This window comes from Ictalurus furcatus, chromosome 22, assembly GCF_023375685.1.
Source record: "Ictalurus furcatus strain D&B chromosome 22, Billie_1.0, whole genome shotgun sequence".
NCBI classification, from domain to species: domain Eukaryota; kingdom Metazoa; phylum Chordata; class Actinopteri; order Siluriformes; family Ictaluridae; genus Ictalurus; species Ictalurus furcatus.
In genome coordinates, this window is record NC_071276.1 from 15,944,471 (window position 1) to 15,962,303 (window position 17,833).

The 17,833-nt window shown below is 38.8% G+C and overlaps 1 protein-coding gene across 1 annotated transcript; it reads right to left on the bottom strand.

Annotated features, from left to right (window-relative positions):
* Positions 1 to 4,068: 4,068 nt before the first annotated feature.
* LOC128599312 (scavenger receptor class A member 3-like) lies at positions 4,069 to 11,378 on the bottom strand. Its single transcript, XM_053610826.1, has 7 exons — positions 10,726 to 11,378; positions 9,319 to 9,363; positions 8,224 to 8,343; positions 5,404 to 5,442; positions 5,258 to 5,311; positions 4,711 to 4,850; positions 4,069 to 4,138 (listed from the first exon to the last, which is right to left on the bottom strand). The coding sequence occupies exons 1-7, from the start codon at positions 11,374 to 11,376 to the stop codon at positions 4,069 to 4,071; spliced, it is 1,119 nt and encodes a 372-aa protein (XP_053466801.1). The 5' UTR covers positions 11,377 to 11,378.
* Between the last annotated feature and the right edge of the window lie 6,455 nt (positions 11,379 to 17,833).

Genomic DNA, 17,833 nt, shown 5'->3' on the forward strand with positions numbered 1-17,833 from the left:
AAAAAAAAATCTCACCATTGATCCTGGAGGACCACGTTTCCCATCATGCCCGGGATCCCCCTGTGGAAGAAATCATACTCTTGCTCATCATAAAAATGTTAAATAGGAATGTTCTTCCTACATGAGTTTAAATGTAAAGCTCACCGGTGGTCCAGGTGGTCCACAAAGCCCTTCAACTCCTCTGACACCCATAGGGCCCTAATGAGAGAAAGCAGAGACAGACACAGTACGCATCAGAAAGATAAGATAGCCAAAAGTATGTAGACATCTGACCATCACACCCATACACTTTCTAGAATGTCTTAGTATGCTGTTTGCATTAAGAATACCCTATTAATGGAACTAGGTGTCTTAAACCTGTTCCAGCATGACAATGCCCCTGTACACTAAACGTGACATGGTTTGCCAGGGTTGGAGTGGAAGAACTCAAGTGTTCTGCACAGAGGCCTGACCTCAACCACATTGAACACCCTTGGAATGAACTGGAATGCTGACTGTGTGCCAGGCCTCCTCACTAAATATCACTGCCTGACCTCACTAATGCTCTTGTGGCTGAATGAGCACAAATCCCCACAGCCACGCCCCAAAATCTAATGGAAAGCCTTCCCAGGAGAGTGGAGGTTATTATAACAGCAAAGGGTGGATACATCTATAATCGGATGTTCAACAAGAAAATATGGGTGTTATTTAGGTGTCCACATACATTTGGCCCTATAATTTATAATTCATATGAAGATGGATGTATGGATATTGCGTTGGATGAATGAATGGCTACATGGACTGATGAATAAATGGAAGAGATAGAGCAAAGGACTGATGGATGAACTGATAACAGATGAATTAATGGTTGCATACTGGTAATTAGTTGTATAGTTGGAAGGATGGGTGGATGGATGGATAGTAGATGGATGTCTGGGTTGATGAATGGATGGATGGATGGATGGATAGTAGATGATGTCTGGGTTGATGGATGGATGGATGGATGGGTGGAGGAAGAGATGGCTGTGTAAATGAAAATATGTGAACGGACAGATAAACGGATAATGGTATGATGAGTGAATGGTTGAATGGATGGATAGATGAATAAAAATTGGATGGATAGCTGGAGGAGGAGATGGAAGGATGAACAAATGCACACATGGATAATTGGATGGATGAATGGTTGCATAGATGGACAGACATATGGATAGCTGGAGGGAGTGATGATGTATGGAAAAATAGATGGATGATATCTGGAAAAATAAAACCCATTGGGAGAACCAACAACCATCTCAGGTTCCTCTGAGATGAGTATTTAAATTGAGTTTAAGTATTTATTTATAAATAAATAAAAGTTTCCCTTTGTAAAATGGTCTATATTACCTGATGAAATAAAACAATTATCATACAATAATCATAGGTTTACTTACTGGAGGACCAACAGAGCCTGTCGACCCAACTTCTCCCTTTGAACCCTGAGAGAGAACATGAGTCACAAACACAAGGCCATGTTAAATTATAATATTAATCTCTATTCTTAGAGAATGTGTAGTGCTGGTTAGTCCACAAGGTGGCAGTAGGTGCTGATTTTTGCCTAGAAGACTAACTGATTGACTGATCAGCGATGTTGAAATTCTGGACATCCGTACACTAGGTGGCGGTATACACAGCAAGATATCAATAAGCTCAAGAGAAGAGCTGCAAGAAGCTCCACCATGGACAGCTGAAAAACCAAAAGTGAAAAAAGTACTACTGATCCAGTCTACATAGAGAGAATCTAGAGAGTCCTGCCTCCTTGAAGCTGTCTTGCCAACCATACGTCACATGTCAAGTTACATAAGTTCTGTCAGCTGGTTGCAAGCATCTGAAACAACGTTGTATTTGGAAAATGCTAGCTTCATTTGGTAATCATTTGGTAAAACGGTCAGAATTTCCACTTATAATGAATGAAGCTAGTCTACTTAAATGGGGAAAGCATCCTTGCTCCCTCCCACCAAACCCACATGACACCTTCCAGGAAGTTGACTCAATCTGGCGGCCTTCATCTTTCCTACTAACCCACTATTGCTTGCTGAATTTTTTTTGTCCGCCTTTAGACTGAAAAGAGTATTCTTACCAACTGTGCTTGGATTAGCATTACTCACGAACAATCCACTGATCAGACAAAACAGAAAACAAATAGAAGCAAAAGATGTTTGTCAGATATAAAACTTCTTCAAAGTTAACACTTTTCTCACATGTAAAACGTTCTGTATGATCAAATAGTTTGTCTCAGTGTTTACCCTAGCTACACATAAACATTAGGAGACAGTAGTGTTGCTAATAAAATCACTAGCTAGCTACTCTAACAACCAATATGGTCATTTTAAAATCGAGTAACGCTTATAAACACTGATTTCCTAACATACACTCAACATATTTCAATTTAATCAGTTGTCTAGCTGATTCTTGTGAGATGATTGGAAACAAAACCAAAAAAAAACAAAAAAAAAAAAACAATTGAAGATTGGAGAAACATTGTCTGTTTGCTTTTTTTTCCAGTGTTCAATTGTCCAGTTTTGGTGAGTCTGTGCCCACTGTATCCTCAGATTCCGGTTCTTCGTGGAAGCGAGTGGAACCAGTTGTAGGGAGTGCTGTTGTAGCCCATGTGCCTCAAGTTTCAACGTGTACTGAGATGCTTTTCTGCTCACCATGGTTGTAAAGAGTGGTTATTTGAGTTTGTGTAGCCTTCATAAACATTGCTCATTAAGTATAATTTCAATCAATGATATACAACATTTTGGATGTACCACTGCAGAGGCGACTGTGTATGGGGTATAGGGGGACATGCTGGATCTGAAACTTATCACACTGGGTGTGAATATGCATGCTCAGCTTAATATGCCAACAATTTTCTTCTACAATGCTACAAAATTAATGAATAGGACAGCAGAAACAAGACATGTTAAGTAAAACTGTCGTATTTATGTACAGGGTACAGTTTGTAGCGACATACTAGAATAGTTATCTAGCATAGGTGAGGCCAATAACCTGTAATGACTCTGTTCTCTTGTTTTTACAACCTCAAAAAAGTTGGGACGCTGTGTAAAATTTAAATAAAAACAGAAAGATTTGCAAAACCATATGTTATTCACAATAGAACATAGAAAACATATCAAATAGTTAAACTGAGGAAATGTACCATTTTAAGGAAAAAAATAAGGTATTTTTGAATTTGATGGCCGCATGACGTCTCAAAAAAGTTGGGACGGGGCAACAAAAGGCTGGAAAAGTAAGTGTTACTAAAAATAAACAGCTGTAACACCTGTTTAGGTAATTCAAAATGACCTTTTTTTCATTAAAATGGTACATTTCCTCAGTTTAAACATTTGATGTGTTTTCTGTATTCTATAGTGAATAACAAATGGGTTTATGAGATTTGCAAATCATTGCATTCTGTTTATATTTCAATTTCACACAACGTCCCAACTTTTTTTGAAATTGGGGTTGTATCAGTGAAATACCAAAAATCCATCATCTATGATCCTGTCCGATTTAATAGGAAGACAATATCAGATACTATATAATTGGCATTTGCATTAAAAATCCTTCGCATTTTGTCCAATTTAAACTTGCTTACTGTTAAAGCATAATCTGCCATAATCTCACCTTTAATCCAGCCTCTCCTCTATCCCCCCTGGGCCCTGGAGCTCCTGGGAAACCCTAAAGTTCACACAAAAGAAGCCATGTCACATAATGAAGACATTTGGCTCGAGGACGTAACATGCAATATAATGTATGTCTGAACGTGTACCGGCTCTCCTTTGTCTCCAGGGGGAGCTGATTCTCCTTTATACCCCCGAAGACCCTTATATCAGAATCAGACAGGAAACATGTAATTGGAATGATTCGGTAATGCATTGATAGTGATTTGGTTCATGTTAAGCACATAAAGGTGTTGGGTCTAACAGTTTAATATGAAAAGCTATGAAACGACACTACATACAGTTATGTTCTGATCTATATGCTTTTATAGGTGTATATATAGATAAATGAGTTTGATTCCCCTCACCTGCAGACCAGGTGTTCCTGGAGAACCTGGTTCTCCATCTAGCCCATTATCTCCGTCTCTTCCTGAAGTCCCTGCTCGGCCACGCACACCCTTCGGCCCCGAGTCGCCCTGTCAGAAAGGGGTGGGGCAAAAAAATGACATGGAAATAGAATATCACCATTATTATTCATGACTACAAACTGAATTAACCCCTTAAAATCATTTGTGATCCATACAAATCAGCCGATCAGTTCTGTGCAAAAGTTTTTATCTACATCCTGCAGCTTCAAGTAGCAGTAGTTATTCTACACTACTGACACACTAATTACACACATGACCATGATGTATCACAGGTTAATTTGTCGCAATTCATTTTGTATTGCAGAATCACCTGTATTATGATACCACTGTTATAATAACATAAAAATAATAGAATAATTATGCCATGTTTCATACTCCCTATTTGACCGCTCCTTGAATGTATGATCATATTAGGACAGGATTCCTTTTATATTTTATCTACAGTATACGATGCACTGTATGTCTGATAACTGCATGCAATACCTTTCTCATTTGTATAATACCATCTATCAGCAGCTAATCCTGTTATCCCATAACAGTAGCTCTAACTGATTAATGAACATAACGGCAGTCTATACAATGCAAGATAAGGAAGCTAGAAAAGAAAGGAAAAAAAGCACGTCCAAATACAGCTTGGTTCAATCCTAGCAAATACTAAATAGTTCCAGCAGGATGAACATGGAGATGAGAGAATGCGATTATTTACCATGTCACCTTGTCGACCTGGAGGTCCCATCTCTCCTGGATCTCCTGGCATCCCCTTCAAGACAGATTGATTCAGATGTATAGCGCTTTTAATAATAGTAATCATTTAAAAAGAATAATAATTATCACAAAGCAGCTTTACAGAAATTTGGATGGAGAGTTAGATCCCTGATGAACAAGCCAGAGGTGACACTAGCGAGGAGAAAATCTCCCTGATACGATATGGGAAGAAACTAGAATCATCCCATCCTCTTCTGGGTGACATTGGATAATGGGATTAGTGTGAACACTAGTGTGAAGTAATGTATCAGGTGTTAAGATAGCAACAAAGAGGATATAGTGAGAGGAAGTTGGTTAGGTCATGCAGGGTGAGTGTTATTAAGTTGCCTCAGTGCAGGTTATTTGCATGATCAACACACTTTACACTGTTGACGGTGTATTTCATCGTATGAAAGCACTCACAGGTGGTCCTGGACTTCCCATTTCCCCCACTGGTCCAGGAGGCCCGGTCTCTCTCTGTATGGAGGATTATTTCAATTAAAAAAGCACACAGTGACTGAATTACCAAAAGAAACTTAAATGATGGATTCAGAGCTTTTGTTACTTACAGGCCATCCTGCCATTAGCAAATGGTAGTATGAAGTTCTCTGCAAAACAGACCAAACTGATATAAGGAAGTGTTTTGGAGTAAAGTATAGTTTTAAGATCTTGTTAAATTCACATGCTGTAGTCGACCGTGTAGCACCGGATGTTCTGGTCACACTAAGGTACCTCAGCCGTACCGCCATCTGTGATGAAATCTCAAGCTCTCAATGTACAGGATCTCCATGCCGGATTAAATATCAGACAGCGAAAAGTGGAGGCACATCCACCGAGACACACACAGTCCACACAGAGACACATTAAACTCATTAAACCACCCAGGCTGCCTCCGCTCTCTACAACGTTTGTCTTGGCTCAGGTTCAGCTCGACCTGGTGAAGGTGTGCTTCAGACCTGCCAGGAGAGCTGGACCCTAGCGTTAGCTCACCCAGAGGGGCTGAGAGATGATCTACACGTCTGTCAAAATCTTTTTTGGGTTGCAACACTGTGGCCTTTCAGAAAGAGAACTCTGGGTAAACTCCAGACTGCAGACTCTAGGCTTGTGGGTGGACTATGCTCCAGTGACGAATCAGCTAATTAACTGCTAATAGCCGAGCATTCAGTGTACAGATCTGCCGCAATACCGGTGAACCATGGCCATGTTAAGTCTACAGGCGTACACATACATACATGCATAAAAACGCATGGGATGCCAGAAATAGATCCCAGAGAACAAACGACAAGTGTGACAAAAACAACAAGTGTGATAATTCTTCACGAATCTGAACCTGAACCACAGAGGCTAATTATAATGCTTTTTTTTGTACTATGATGTCGGGCTCAAGACAAAAGCCTACATGATACAGCGATGACTTCATGCAGGAATTAGGCAATACACGGGCAATTACACAGATCATCTTTGCCAAAAGCATGCTTTAAAAAAAAACAAACCCAACCAGACATAGCATTACCATAACCGTCCTGACTTTTGTTGTTTTTTGTATACCTGCGTGAACATACAGTGCTTCACATTTTCCCCGGTGCAGCATGTTGAAGCCTTTAAAATTCTTGAGCAATCAATTCTTCACATAAATAATCAAATCGAAAGTGATCACTGGGAAAAGAAAGTTTTCCCAGTGATCATGGGTAGTCCATGATTGGGGGTGCCTTCTGTTTCTCACCGATATTACATTTACAAATATGTATGTAAAATTTTAAAAACAGTGAAGTGTTCTTTACAACAACCTACTGTATGTGCATGTTTCAGATAAAAAACTTAAAACATTAATCAAATGTATACACAGAATTATAACTACACTTTACCTTTAAATCTAATCTGTAAAATGTACTATATGGCCAAAATTTTGTGGACATCAAACTGTCATCATCAGACTGTGGCCAAAAAGTTGGAAACACAGAAATGTCTAGAATGTCTTTGTGTGTTATAGATTTCCCTTCACTGGATCTAAGAGGCCGAAACCAGTTCCAGCATGACAATGTCCCTGTGCACAAAACGAGATCCATGAAGACTTGGTTTGCCAAGGTTGGAGTGGAAGAACTCATGTGTCCTGCACAGAAACCTGACCTCAGCCCCATTGAACAGCAACTGCACCCCAGGCCTCCCCACCTGACATCAGTGCCTGACCTCACTAATGCTCTGGTGGATGAATAATGACAAATTCCCACAAATCTTGTGGAAAGCCTTCCCAGAAGAGTGGAGGTTATTATAAAAGCATATTAATTGCCTGTGGTTTTGGAATGGGATGTTCAACGGTCAGGTGTCCACATACTGTTTGGCTAAATAGTGTATTTCAAAATTCATATGATTTTTTTTTTTTTGTTGCATGAATGTGTATATAACATCTCATGCTTGAAACACTTTTTTTAAATGAGTCATCCATTAAAGGTTATGAAAATTTTAGTTTCACTCAACTATGTTACCTGAACACATTCACTCCTATGAAATATGCGGAATATTCCACAAGTCGCATGTTCGACAGGAAGTTGCATCATTCAAAATTCCTGAAGATCACGGGAAAAATTTAGTAAGTTATTTTTCTTTATTTTCATTGATATTTTTATACTGACTGACGAGGTGACTTTGAAAGTACAACCACGCTACCAAAATTATAGACTGAAAGGAAATGATTACATATGAGTGAATCAATTAATTAAATGAAAAAGTGAAATTAATCATTTGAAGTAAATCATTAGAATGTCCTTCATGTCCTTAAATCCTGTTATTTATTTAAGAGCGAAATGCAGCCATTGTCAGCAAAGAAACCTTGTAAAAATGTAGATATTTTTGCCTGAGATAGGTTAACATTTTATGACTAGTTAAATGCATGGTTTCTTAGATTCAACATTGAAAATAAAAAAAAGGCTTTTTCTAAAGAGTTTTTAAAAGTTAAAAGGCACCACAATAATGAAATCAACCACCATCATAAGCTAGTTGATGGATGATTGGTGCTCTTTTGTTAGTTCTTTCCCATTGAGCTCCTGATCCACCAAGAATCAACAAGACCTGACACAACCACACAAGACGAACACAATGCCAAAACTGCACAACTGTTTCCAATTACAGGCATCTATCTGGAAGTCAGACTTGTGGTCTGGGCAAAAGTTCGAATTTACAGACAGAAATAGTCCAGCAGGGATGCAGCCATGACTCGGTCACTCGTAGTGCATACAGGGCGGTGCCATTATGGCTGAAGTGGGACTGGGAAACTTTTTGGTCTTGGTGTCACGTTCTAACACTGGACCTGGCTCGTAGCCATCACTCTCCAATGCTATCACATTTCACAAGTTACAGAGAGACAATGAGGGAATGAAAGAATAGAGCTGTACCATGAATGCAGCCCATTCCTCCTGAGTGTTGCGCCATAGGTAGAGTGAGGGTAATCCTGCCGGTCCCGGAGGTCCTGGATTACCCCTTGGACCTTCTCGCCCTCTTTCTCCTCGAGATCCCTTTGGAAATGTAACAATGGCAATCCATAAATGATTTCCATTCAGAATTAACAGTGCAAGCATACATAATTTGATGCTTCCAAAAAGGTTTATTAAAAATCGTAGAAATTTGTATATATTGGGTCTGAATGAACTAAATTCTTTGAAAAAATTCACGTTGTAGACAATTCAGTACTCGATATGTGATAATTCATGCTGTAGTAATTCAGGGTGTGGAAATCCAAGACAAACATGTGGGATTCTCAGAAAGAGCAAACAAGACTATATGTAATTGGACTCAATCTCTGAGGTCAAGAGTTTTATGCTGCTGAATTTCCATATCCTGAATTTCCACAACCATGTTTTCTACTGCTGAATTTTCTACTACTTATTTTTACTACAGAATTTTCAGACAAAAGAGGTGAATTTAGACCCAAAACAAACAATAAAACACGTGCTACTATAGGAAAACAATCAACATCAGGGTGGTACCTTGAATTAATTTTTAATGTCCTGAAGTATTGTATCCCTCTTATACAAATTCACTATTGATTAATGTTTTATTAATTAAAGTATCAGACTTTTTATCCATTTATAGTTACAATTATTATTGTGGAATGCCTATTAAGAAAGGGCAAAGTCTTCGGTCCTAAAGACTCTGCCGTGTCTGAAAACCTACTTACTGAAAACTTAAGTGCTGATACCGGAGACTCCTTTCATAAACGTTACTTAAAAAGGTTCAACTTAACAATAACACATTGGAACAAATACATTAATATAAACCTGTGATTTGCAGCTGCACTACTGTCAGAGCTGCTGTTCTAGAGAATCAATCAACACCTTCTGATCAATCCGACTGAGAATTCAACACCACTGTGGTGTAAATACAACTGCTTCAGATTCACGATAAAGTGTCAGTAACATAAAACTATGCATCTAGATTTTAGATTCAGGCTCTGATGGATATAATTTCACCTCACAGATGTTCCTTCTCACCTTGTCTCCCTTAAATCCAACGTATCCTCTGGTCCCGGCACAACCCTATAATGACATAAATTATGTCCATTAACCTGCTATACAGTTCTATAAGAGTGTTTTTTTTTCTAATGGTGAAAAGTTTTAGATTTCTCAAGGGGTATTTTTCTGAAAGGGAAACCTGTGCTATAGGATTATACATAGAAACTTTATGGGTTCTCAAAGGGGACAAAAAAAAAAAACACATTATAGTAGCAGGATTGAAGTGTATGAACTCAAATGAAAACCATAGCTGAATAGGGTAAATTTGCCAACAGTTAAGTATAAAACACAATAATCATTGCATTATTATTACACAATCTCAGAAATGAGTAATGTTTCTAGAGCTATAAACCTTAAAAAAAAAAAGAAAAGAAAAAAAAAACTTTCTTTTTTGGACTAGAGACAAGATAAGATGAGTCACATCTTTAAGGAATATTCTACGGTCTGTAATTTGGTAAATCGCTGATGTAATCATCTGTAGCTGTATTTTTTGGCTAGTGCCCCAGCTTTGGCACTGAACAGCGTTCCCTATTTAAAATATTAAAAAAATACAACTTGGGTTGAAAAGGAAGAAAACCTACTGGAGTCTAAACAAAATATTGAAGAAAAAATCAAAGGGCTCGAACGAGTCAAAGCATGTTTAAATCAAGTCAAAACATGCTAAAAATAATGCCATTCTATACTCTTTTCATTTCAGGAAACCCTATGTGGAACCCAACAACAGAAAGTTTTCTTATCAGAGACAGTTGCAAGTAGAACTTCTTTAGCAAGCTAGGAACCCTTAGCTAGCCAACATATAGCCAATTCTTGAAAAATCCCTAAGAGAGTAGTGATTAATCATGACCATAATTACCTTCTGTATGAAACATGAAGGACGTTCTACTCATTTCCTTTTCAACCTGATTTGAATGGTTCACTGACAGACAGGCATATCGCAGCTAATATACTTCCCCATATAGATAATACTGTAAAGATTTCACATACCACTGGAGAATCAGAATGCCTGCTTGTTTTAACCCAGCTGTACTGCACAGAACAGATAAAGCAGTAAGGCTAGACCAGTGGTCACCAACCTTCTTTCTTTGAGCTCTACCTTCCTGCAGGTTTCATCTCCAAACCAAAATCTAACACATCTGTTTTAGTTGATCAAGAACTTCTTAAGGCAATGATTAGATGGTCATGTGGGCACAATTATGGTTGGAGCTAAAGTCTTCAGGAAGGTAGATCTCCAGGAACAGGTTTGGTGACCTGGACATTCATACTATTATGAACTCAATCTTTTACCTATAGCTGGCAGAGACGTTCCCCTTGAGTTTTATCACAAAAGTACCATAAAAAAATGTATCATGTCATTTATCATCATTTTGATGCTATGGTATGACTCACTCTTTTCCCTGGACTCCCAGCAGGTCCCGGAGCGCCTCTCAACATTCGATACTTCTTGCCATCGGATCCTGTGATAAGATCACCATGTTTAGGTGAACTCCTTGTTGTGCTTTGCTGTGTCAATCTATTATGATGGTCCTCTGGTTTTTTCTGGCCTTTCTGGCTGAGGAAGTCCGTGAGGCCTTGGCCCTGAGTGGCAGATCCAGACGTGATGAATGTCCCTGAAGGTAATAGGTCCTCTTCTGTCAGGTTTAGGTCAAGGAACTGTGGATGCACATGGTTGTTATTTACATGCTTGGTTTCAATCGAGGAATCCAGGTCGATGATGTCCTCTGAGGGTTTTGAAGGAACTACATCCACCCGAACTGTTTGTCGTTTTTGCGAGAGCAAATCCTTCACCCTGGATTTAGCAGTGGTGGACTGGGCCTGGTTCTCAGTATTGCCCTTAATCCTGGTGTATGATGTGATGTGAGGGGATTTGTGCCTCGTGGATTCCTCTAGCACTCGGAAACCATCAGTTGCCTCGATGTTGCCCCTCTGGGATGGAGGGTTCAGCTCATCAAGGGGAATGAAATTGAGAGGATCCTGTAAACAAACACAAAAGTTTTTCAAATCCCACTCTGCACCACATTCCCTTCGAGCCTCTAGCATGGTTTGACTTGACCCGCCATCCCTCAAGATACAAGGAAGAGTCTTCCCTGTACTGGTACTGAATGAACTCAGAAATAAAAGATACCAAACTGTCTTTGGGTTGGTACCTTCAAAGGTTGGTACATCTTTTGTATCTTGTATGTATCTATTAACTGGGAAGTTGTACGTGGTTTACATACACCTACGTATGTGGTGCCTTTAATTAGCTTATAGAGTAGAACTTTACCATTACATTAGTGGTCATTAAAGATGTACCCTTGATGGTACTACTTCAAGAGCAAGGAAAAAGTACAGTTTGGTTCCTTTATGTCTGAGACTGCAGGGGAAGTTAATTTCACTGTTTGTGGATATCAGAAAAGCTGAGTCACTGAATCCTCTCTAACAGGGTTTTAGCTTGAGATTATTCCTAGACACTGACCTATTTGTTTGTTTTCGACCTATTATTTATATTTAAATGACACTTTTTTAATACTTTTTTTTTTAAATGTATATATCAACATGGCAGTGGTAATCAAATGTTTTTGAAGTTGAGTTTTAAAAAAAAAAAAATGTTTTATTACTGTTTAGCCACAATTGGCAATTAAATAAGGAAAATTTAAGCAAATGTTTCATCAAATCCCTAAATATTTGTATTTAAGGACTTCTTCATCTTCCACTCTCAGATGCTAACAAGACTCTAAATGAGTGCTTTATTAAAGGCAAGTGTACTTGTTTGGTGAAGCTGTTACCGTAAGACTGTAAGTTACAATAATCCTAGATTTGTCTTAAAGTTGATATTAGACCGTGTTAGCATCAACTGTAAGACGATGGCCTATTTGGAGTGATTAAGATCAGCCTTTTACTTTTAGATCTACATTTTTCCCAATACAACAAAGTCACAAACATTCCTCAGTTTACATACACCTATTTCTTACTTGGAGTTTCAAATTCTAGAGTACTTAAAATGAATTTGATTCTTAGGGTTTAAGTTCGAAATGTTAATACGAGGCATTCAAGCATTTGACTGGCGATGTACATTGTGATGTATTAATTACTAAACAAGGACAGGGCAATTGTTTGGTGGTTATGAAGCAAAATGGTATAAAGAATCTCAGTATTTAAATAAATAAATAGATAAATAAAGACTACACTCCACATATCCTTTGCTGCGGAACCAAAAGTCCAGGAGGTGGAGACAGCTCTAGTGTTTCTGGATAAGTGTGTTAGCTGTTCTATGTTGCATTGTTGCATGCCTGTCTTATTGATTAGGGGTTAGAGTTAGAGGAAGAGTTGCATCTGGTCCAGCTCCACCCCCCTGGACTTTTGGTTCTGTAGCGAAGATGATCTCCTGCACTCTGATAGGTGGCATATGCATGACTCCAAGCTCCATTAACCCGGGTCTCTGTCCTCCATTAAACAACAGGCCTTAGATTGAAAGTAATCAAGCACATCACTCTACAAAGCAGCATCTTTAGATGAAACACTCTTCTCAGAGGTGACATGGTTAGTCCAATTTACTGCCTCACCTCCTTCGAGTTATGAGTCAGATTTTTTGGCTGCTGATGCAAGAAAGTTGGAAATGTAGTTGGCTCATGCAGAAGTATAGTACGACTCACACTTTTTAATAAAAATCAGCTGATCAGATCTTATTGGGACATTTGGATGCAAACCAGAATTTAGTGAGAAGGAGATGCCTTTGTGGATTAAACAATAATCATATTTTCTGAAGCACACAATAGACTAGGATTGGATGACAGGGTCAGGACTCTCAGGTGTCTGATCTGATCTGGATCAAAAGACGTATTGTAAGAGAAAACCCCTAATACAAAGAAAATACATTGTTCTAGCAGAAGGTCACCTGAATGGCCAGGTCATTTGGTCCTCCCTTACTCAAGGACAATATTACATCCCAGCCATGGCGTAATGGAACTGACCAATGACAGATGACCACACGAAGAGCCCAGTGCTCATATCCCAGGGCCAGATATTTATTTGCATCTTGCATGGCTGACCTGACAGCGAGGAAGAACCCACTTGATTAATGCTCACCAAGACAGAGGTATGTATATCTTCAATAGTCATATATTTAAGAAGGCAGCTGAACAAATATGTTTTGATTCTGGGTCTTTTCTGACCCCTAATACCAGACTGCAAAAGTGACAAAACTGTAAGAAAAATGCTGTAAATACGTTAAATGTGGTTTGTTCGTGCATAGCTGGATTATAAGAATAATCTAATAGGTTACAACCCCAACTGCAGGCTTATGAATTGGACGGGTTTACGATCATGCCCACACTATGAAAGATCATGTCCTACATATTGTTAATAGTTGATCATTTGGAGGATCATTTGGAGAACTTGGAATTACATATGGTCACAGAGATCTGTGGTTTAACAGGAAAATAATCACAGAAATCCACTTGCAGCATTCAGTTATTCAGTCCCAAGACCAATCATAAATTTGGTCACTCATCTACAGGTGAAAAAAATATATATATATGAAATAGGGACATTTTTATTGACTGTCGAACCTAATGGACAAAAACGTCTGAAATAAATTTCTGTGGATTCATAGCTGCATATACATACGATTACTTTTGATAGCAAAATAACTCCATATGACCAGTCATTCTGCCATTCTGTTTGAAAATTGCACGGATGAATTGCATACTGTAGTAGAAGAAGAGCCCTGTAGGCTACTGACCACATGTTCCAGGGGCCTAGAGTATATTTGTGTAGCCATTTAATATACATTAAGTAGAAAGGTACACACACATGAACTTGTGGTTTCAAGCACTAGAAATCCTGGACTGCACTCAAAAACAACAAACCCTCAAAATGATTAACTCAGAACAGGTAAATCATACCGAACTCATCCAGATTCATAGGACCAATAATGAAGTACCCACCAATCACCAATCACACATGCTTACAGCTTCAAAATGATTGACCATTTTTTAAAAGGCCTACCGCAGCTTTCCATTGTCCATTCACCTGCTGTCCCTTTTGAAATATTCCCAGAATAAAACAGAATCCAACCCAGACATGGAAACACATGGTGACAGTGGCCCCACGCTGCATCAGTTCATAATGGAGTGCCGTGCTCTCCCCTGCTCTCATAATCTCTCACAGGGCTGGAACCTCCCATATACACCCACACCAGGACTCGGCCCAAACCCAACACACCCAGACAGCCAGGCTTCAGGAAATCAAAGCTTAACCCACAGAACCCGCATACAGGTAGGTCACATCCTGCTAGAGGTCTAGTCATGAAGAAAGATCAGTGAGATGCAGGGAAGTAAAGATCACCTTTGTGCATGGTCAGTGCACATACCAGGTCAGTATCAGTTGGTAAATGCTGCATTTTGGTCTTGAAGTGGAGTATGAAAAAAAATACCTTTATACTATTCATTAAACTGAACACGATTATAATAACAAGCTAATAATTGTATACAACCATATCGGCCATTCCTTTTCTCCTTTTGCACTTCATGAGCTGTCTCCTCGATATTCTTGAGCTCAGACTGTAGCTAGGTGGCTAGCAGCTTTCAAACAGAAATGGGAAAAATGTGTGATCCTGACTGGTTAAATTCAGTTTCTCACCATAGCACCTGGTAGCCAATAAAATGCAAGCAAAGAGAACCCCAGTGGTATATCACCTTCAAACGTGATCACCATAACATTGTAATGTGTTTGAATCCCGACATCCAGAATCCTTCTGTCTCTCCTGTCAATCACAACAACACTAGCCAGTTATGGGTGTCTGTGAGCTCATGTACACAGAATAGAGAACATAGAGCTTTCCTCCAAGTGTTTTAGGCTGTCCTGTGATTCAGCAGGAGCAGCAGTTTGAAAAGGTGCAGAAGGGGAGAGCTAAATTGTGAAGAAAATGGGGGGAAATTTTTACAAAAATTGTGATGAACATTGGAAGACTTGCACAGTAACGTAGAAAAAAAGTCAGCACAACAGAAATCATCACAGCAATATGCTAGAAATAAGTGGTTTCATTCAAGTCCTCACAAGTTCTCCTTGGTTGAGAAGCAAAAATCTGTTACACATCATGACCACGAGGTTGTTCAAACAGGAACGATTAGCAGCAAGGGCTGGTTCAGTAACAGAGCCAACTCTGGGAGATGCATTACAGAGGAAGGTTTTGTTGCCTGGGAGCTCTGTGGAGCTCTGTCTCTGAGGTTTCACAGCTCTTTTTGGTGGGCAGGAAAGCCGGAAAAAAAAAAAAAAAATTAAATACTTCCAACTTTATTAAGAGCTCCACTTTCCACACACTCTTCTCTTAAATTTGGAGGCACAATGCTTCAGAGCTGCCTTTGGAACCATTACAGCAGTGACTGAGAACTTAAGAGTGTATGTGTACGTGTGTGTCTTTGTTGAAGTGTGGGAAAAGACTGGTTTCTAAAAAAAACCTGACACTTTTTCTTGTTTCGATTCCACATGTATGATACCTGGTTTATTTTTGAGCATTAAATTACAGCGGAGTGATCATAATTACAGGACTCCAGTCTGTTAAAGCAGAATACACTGATGATAGACAAGCACTGCCAAGGCACACTGACTTGGAAACGTCTGATATGAAACTGGAGCAGGGCAAAACTCCCAGAGTTCCCTTCACTCTGCTATACTTAATCTGCCTGAGAAAACTAGGAGTCGTACTTCATCTTTGTTAAAGGTGGAAATGCAAAAAAACAACAACAAAAAAACAACAACTATGAGAATAAGAAAGAGTTGTACCTGAGGCATGGCATATAACCCTCAGACTGCCCTTACAGCATTGTTACGCTTACAATCATTTCCATGATATTATACATAACATGATGCCCACATGTGGAACTGCTCTCCTTGAACCAGGGGTCTTTATTATAAAAGGTTTACAGATGCATCTAAAAAAAATTGAATATCATGGAAAAGTGGATCTTCCATATATTCTAGATTCATTACATAAAGTAAAATATTTCAAGTCCTTTTTTTTGTTTTAATCTTAATGATTACCTTGATTTCCCAATGAAATGCAACATTTACCTTCATCTTCCCCATGATTGTGGTTGTGTGTACTGAACCAGACTGAGAGATTAAAGGCTCGGGAAACCTTTGCAGGTGTTTTGAGTTAATTATCTGATTAGAGCACTTCTCAGGTCGACATTTCTGTATTATAAATTCTTTATTCTAATATTTGTAGATACTGGATTTTTGATTTCCGTGAGCTGTAAGCTGTAATCATCGAGATTAAAGCAAAAAAAAGGCTTGAAATATTTCACTTTATGTGTAATGAATCTAGAATATATGAAAGTTCCAATTTTTTTTTTTTATTAAATTACAGGAAAAAATTAACTTTTCCATGATATAATTTTTTTTTAGATGTATATGATTGAGATGCACTTATATGATTGGTTATGGATTAAATTGGGATTTTACAAAATCTGAAGGTACCAGCAAGTATAGTATTGTGACCACTCACAGCTCCAGGGTTCAATACTGAGCTTGAGATACAATGGAGTTTTGCATGTTTTGATCTTTTGCTCAAAAATTCACAAAAATATTCTGCTGTCATGGATATCAAACAATTGCAAACACAACACAGGTTTATCAAAAATATATATTTTTAAATATAGGTTTGCAACAATTATTGGCACCCTTTTAGTCAATACTTTGTGCTATCTCCTTTTGCCAAGATAACAGCTCTGAGTCTTCTGCTATAATGCTGATGAGGTTGGAGAATACATGGCAAGGGATCTGAGACCGTTCCTCCATACAGAACCTCTCCAGATCCTTCAAATTTCAAGGTCTACGCTGGTGGACTCTCCTCTTCAGTTCACCCCACAGGTTTCCTATGGGTTTCAAGTCAGACAACTGGGATGAACATGGCAGGACCTTGATTTTGTGGTCAGTAAACCATTTTCATGTTGATTTCGATGTATGTTTTGGATCATTGTCCTGCTGGTTTTCTGGCAGAGACAGTCAGGTTTTAATTTAATATCTGTTTATATTTGATAGAGTCCATGACGCCATGTATCCTAACAAAATGTCCAGGTCCTCTGGCAGAAAAACAGTCCCAAAACATTAAAGCGCCACCACGATATTTAACCGTGGGCATGAGTTACTTTTCCATATGGCTACCTCTCTGTGTGCACCAAAACCACCTCTGGTGTTTATTACCAAAAGCTCTATTTTGGTTTCATCTGACCATAGAACCTGATCCCATTTGAAGTTCCAGTCGTGTCTGGCAAACTGAAGACTCTTGAGTCATTTTTTTGATGAGAGTAGAGGCTTTTTTCTTGAAACCCTTCCAAACAACTTGTGGTGATGTAGGTGACTTCGGATTGTAGTTTTGGAGACTTTCTGACCCCAAGACACAACTAGCTTCTGCAATTCTCCAGCTGTGATCCGTGGAGATTTTTTGGCCACTCAAACCATCCTCTTCACAGTGCATTGAGACACTATAGATACATGTCCAATTCCAATTTGG

What these genes read in the sequence shown, in the direction of transcription:
- LOC128599312 (XM_053610826.1), bottom strand. Translation starts at nt 11,376, where the DNA reads ATGCTAGAGGCTCGAAGGGAATGTGGTGCAGAGTGGGATTTGAAAAAC. An exon ending in AGGAATGGGCTGCATTCATG is followed by an intron (nt 5,443 to 8,223) that starts GTACAGCTCTAT and finishes TCTGTTTTGCAG; the next exon opens with AGAACTTCATACTACCATTT. An exon ending in GAACCAAGCTGTATTTGGAC is followed by an intron (nt 4,139 to 4,710) that starts GTGCTTTTTTTC and finishes CCTTTCTGACAG; the next exon opens with GGCGACTCGGGGCCGAAGGG.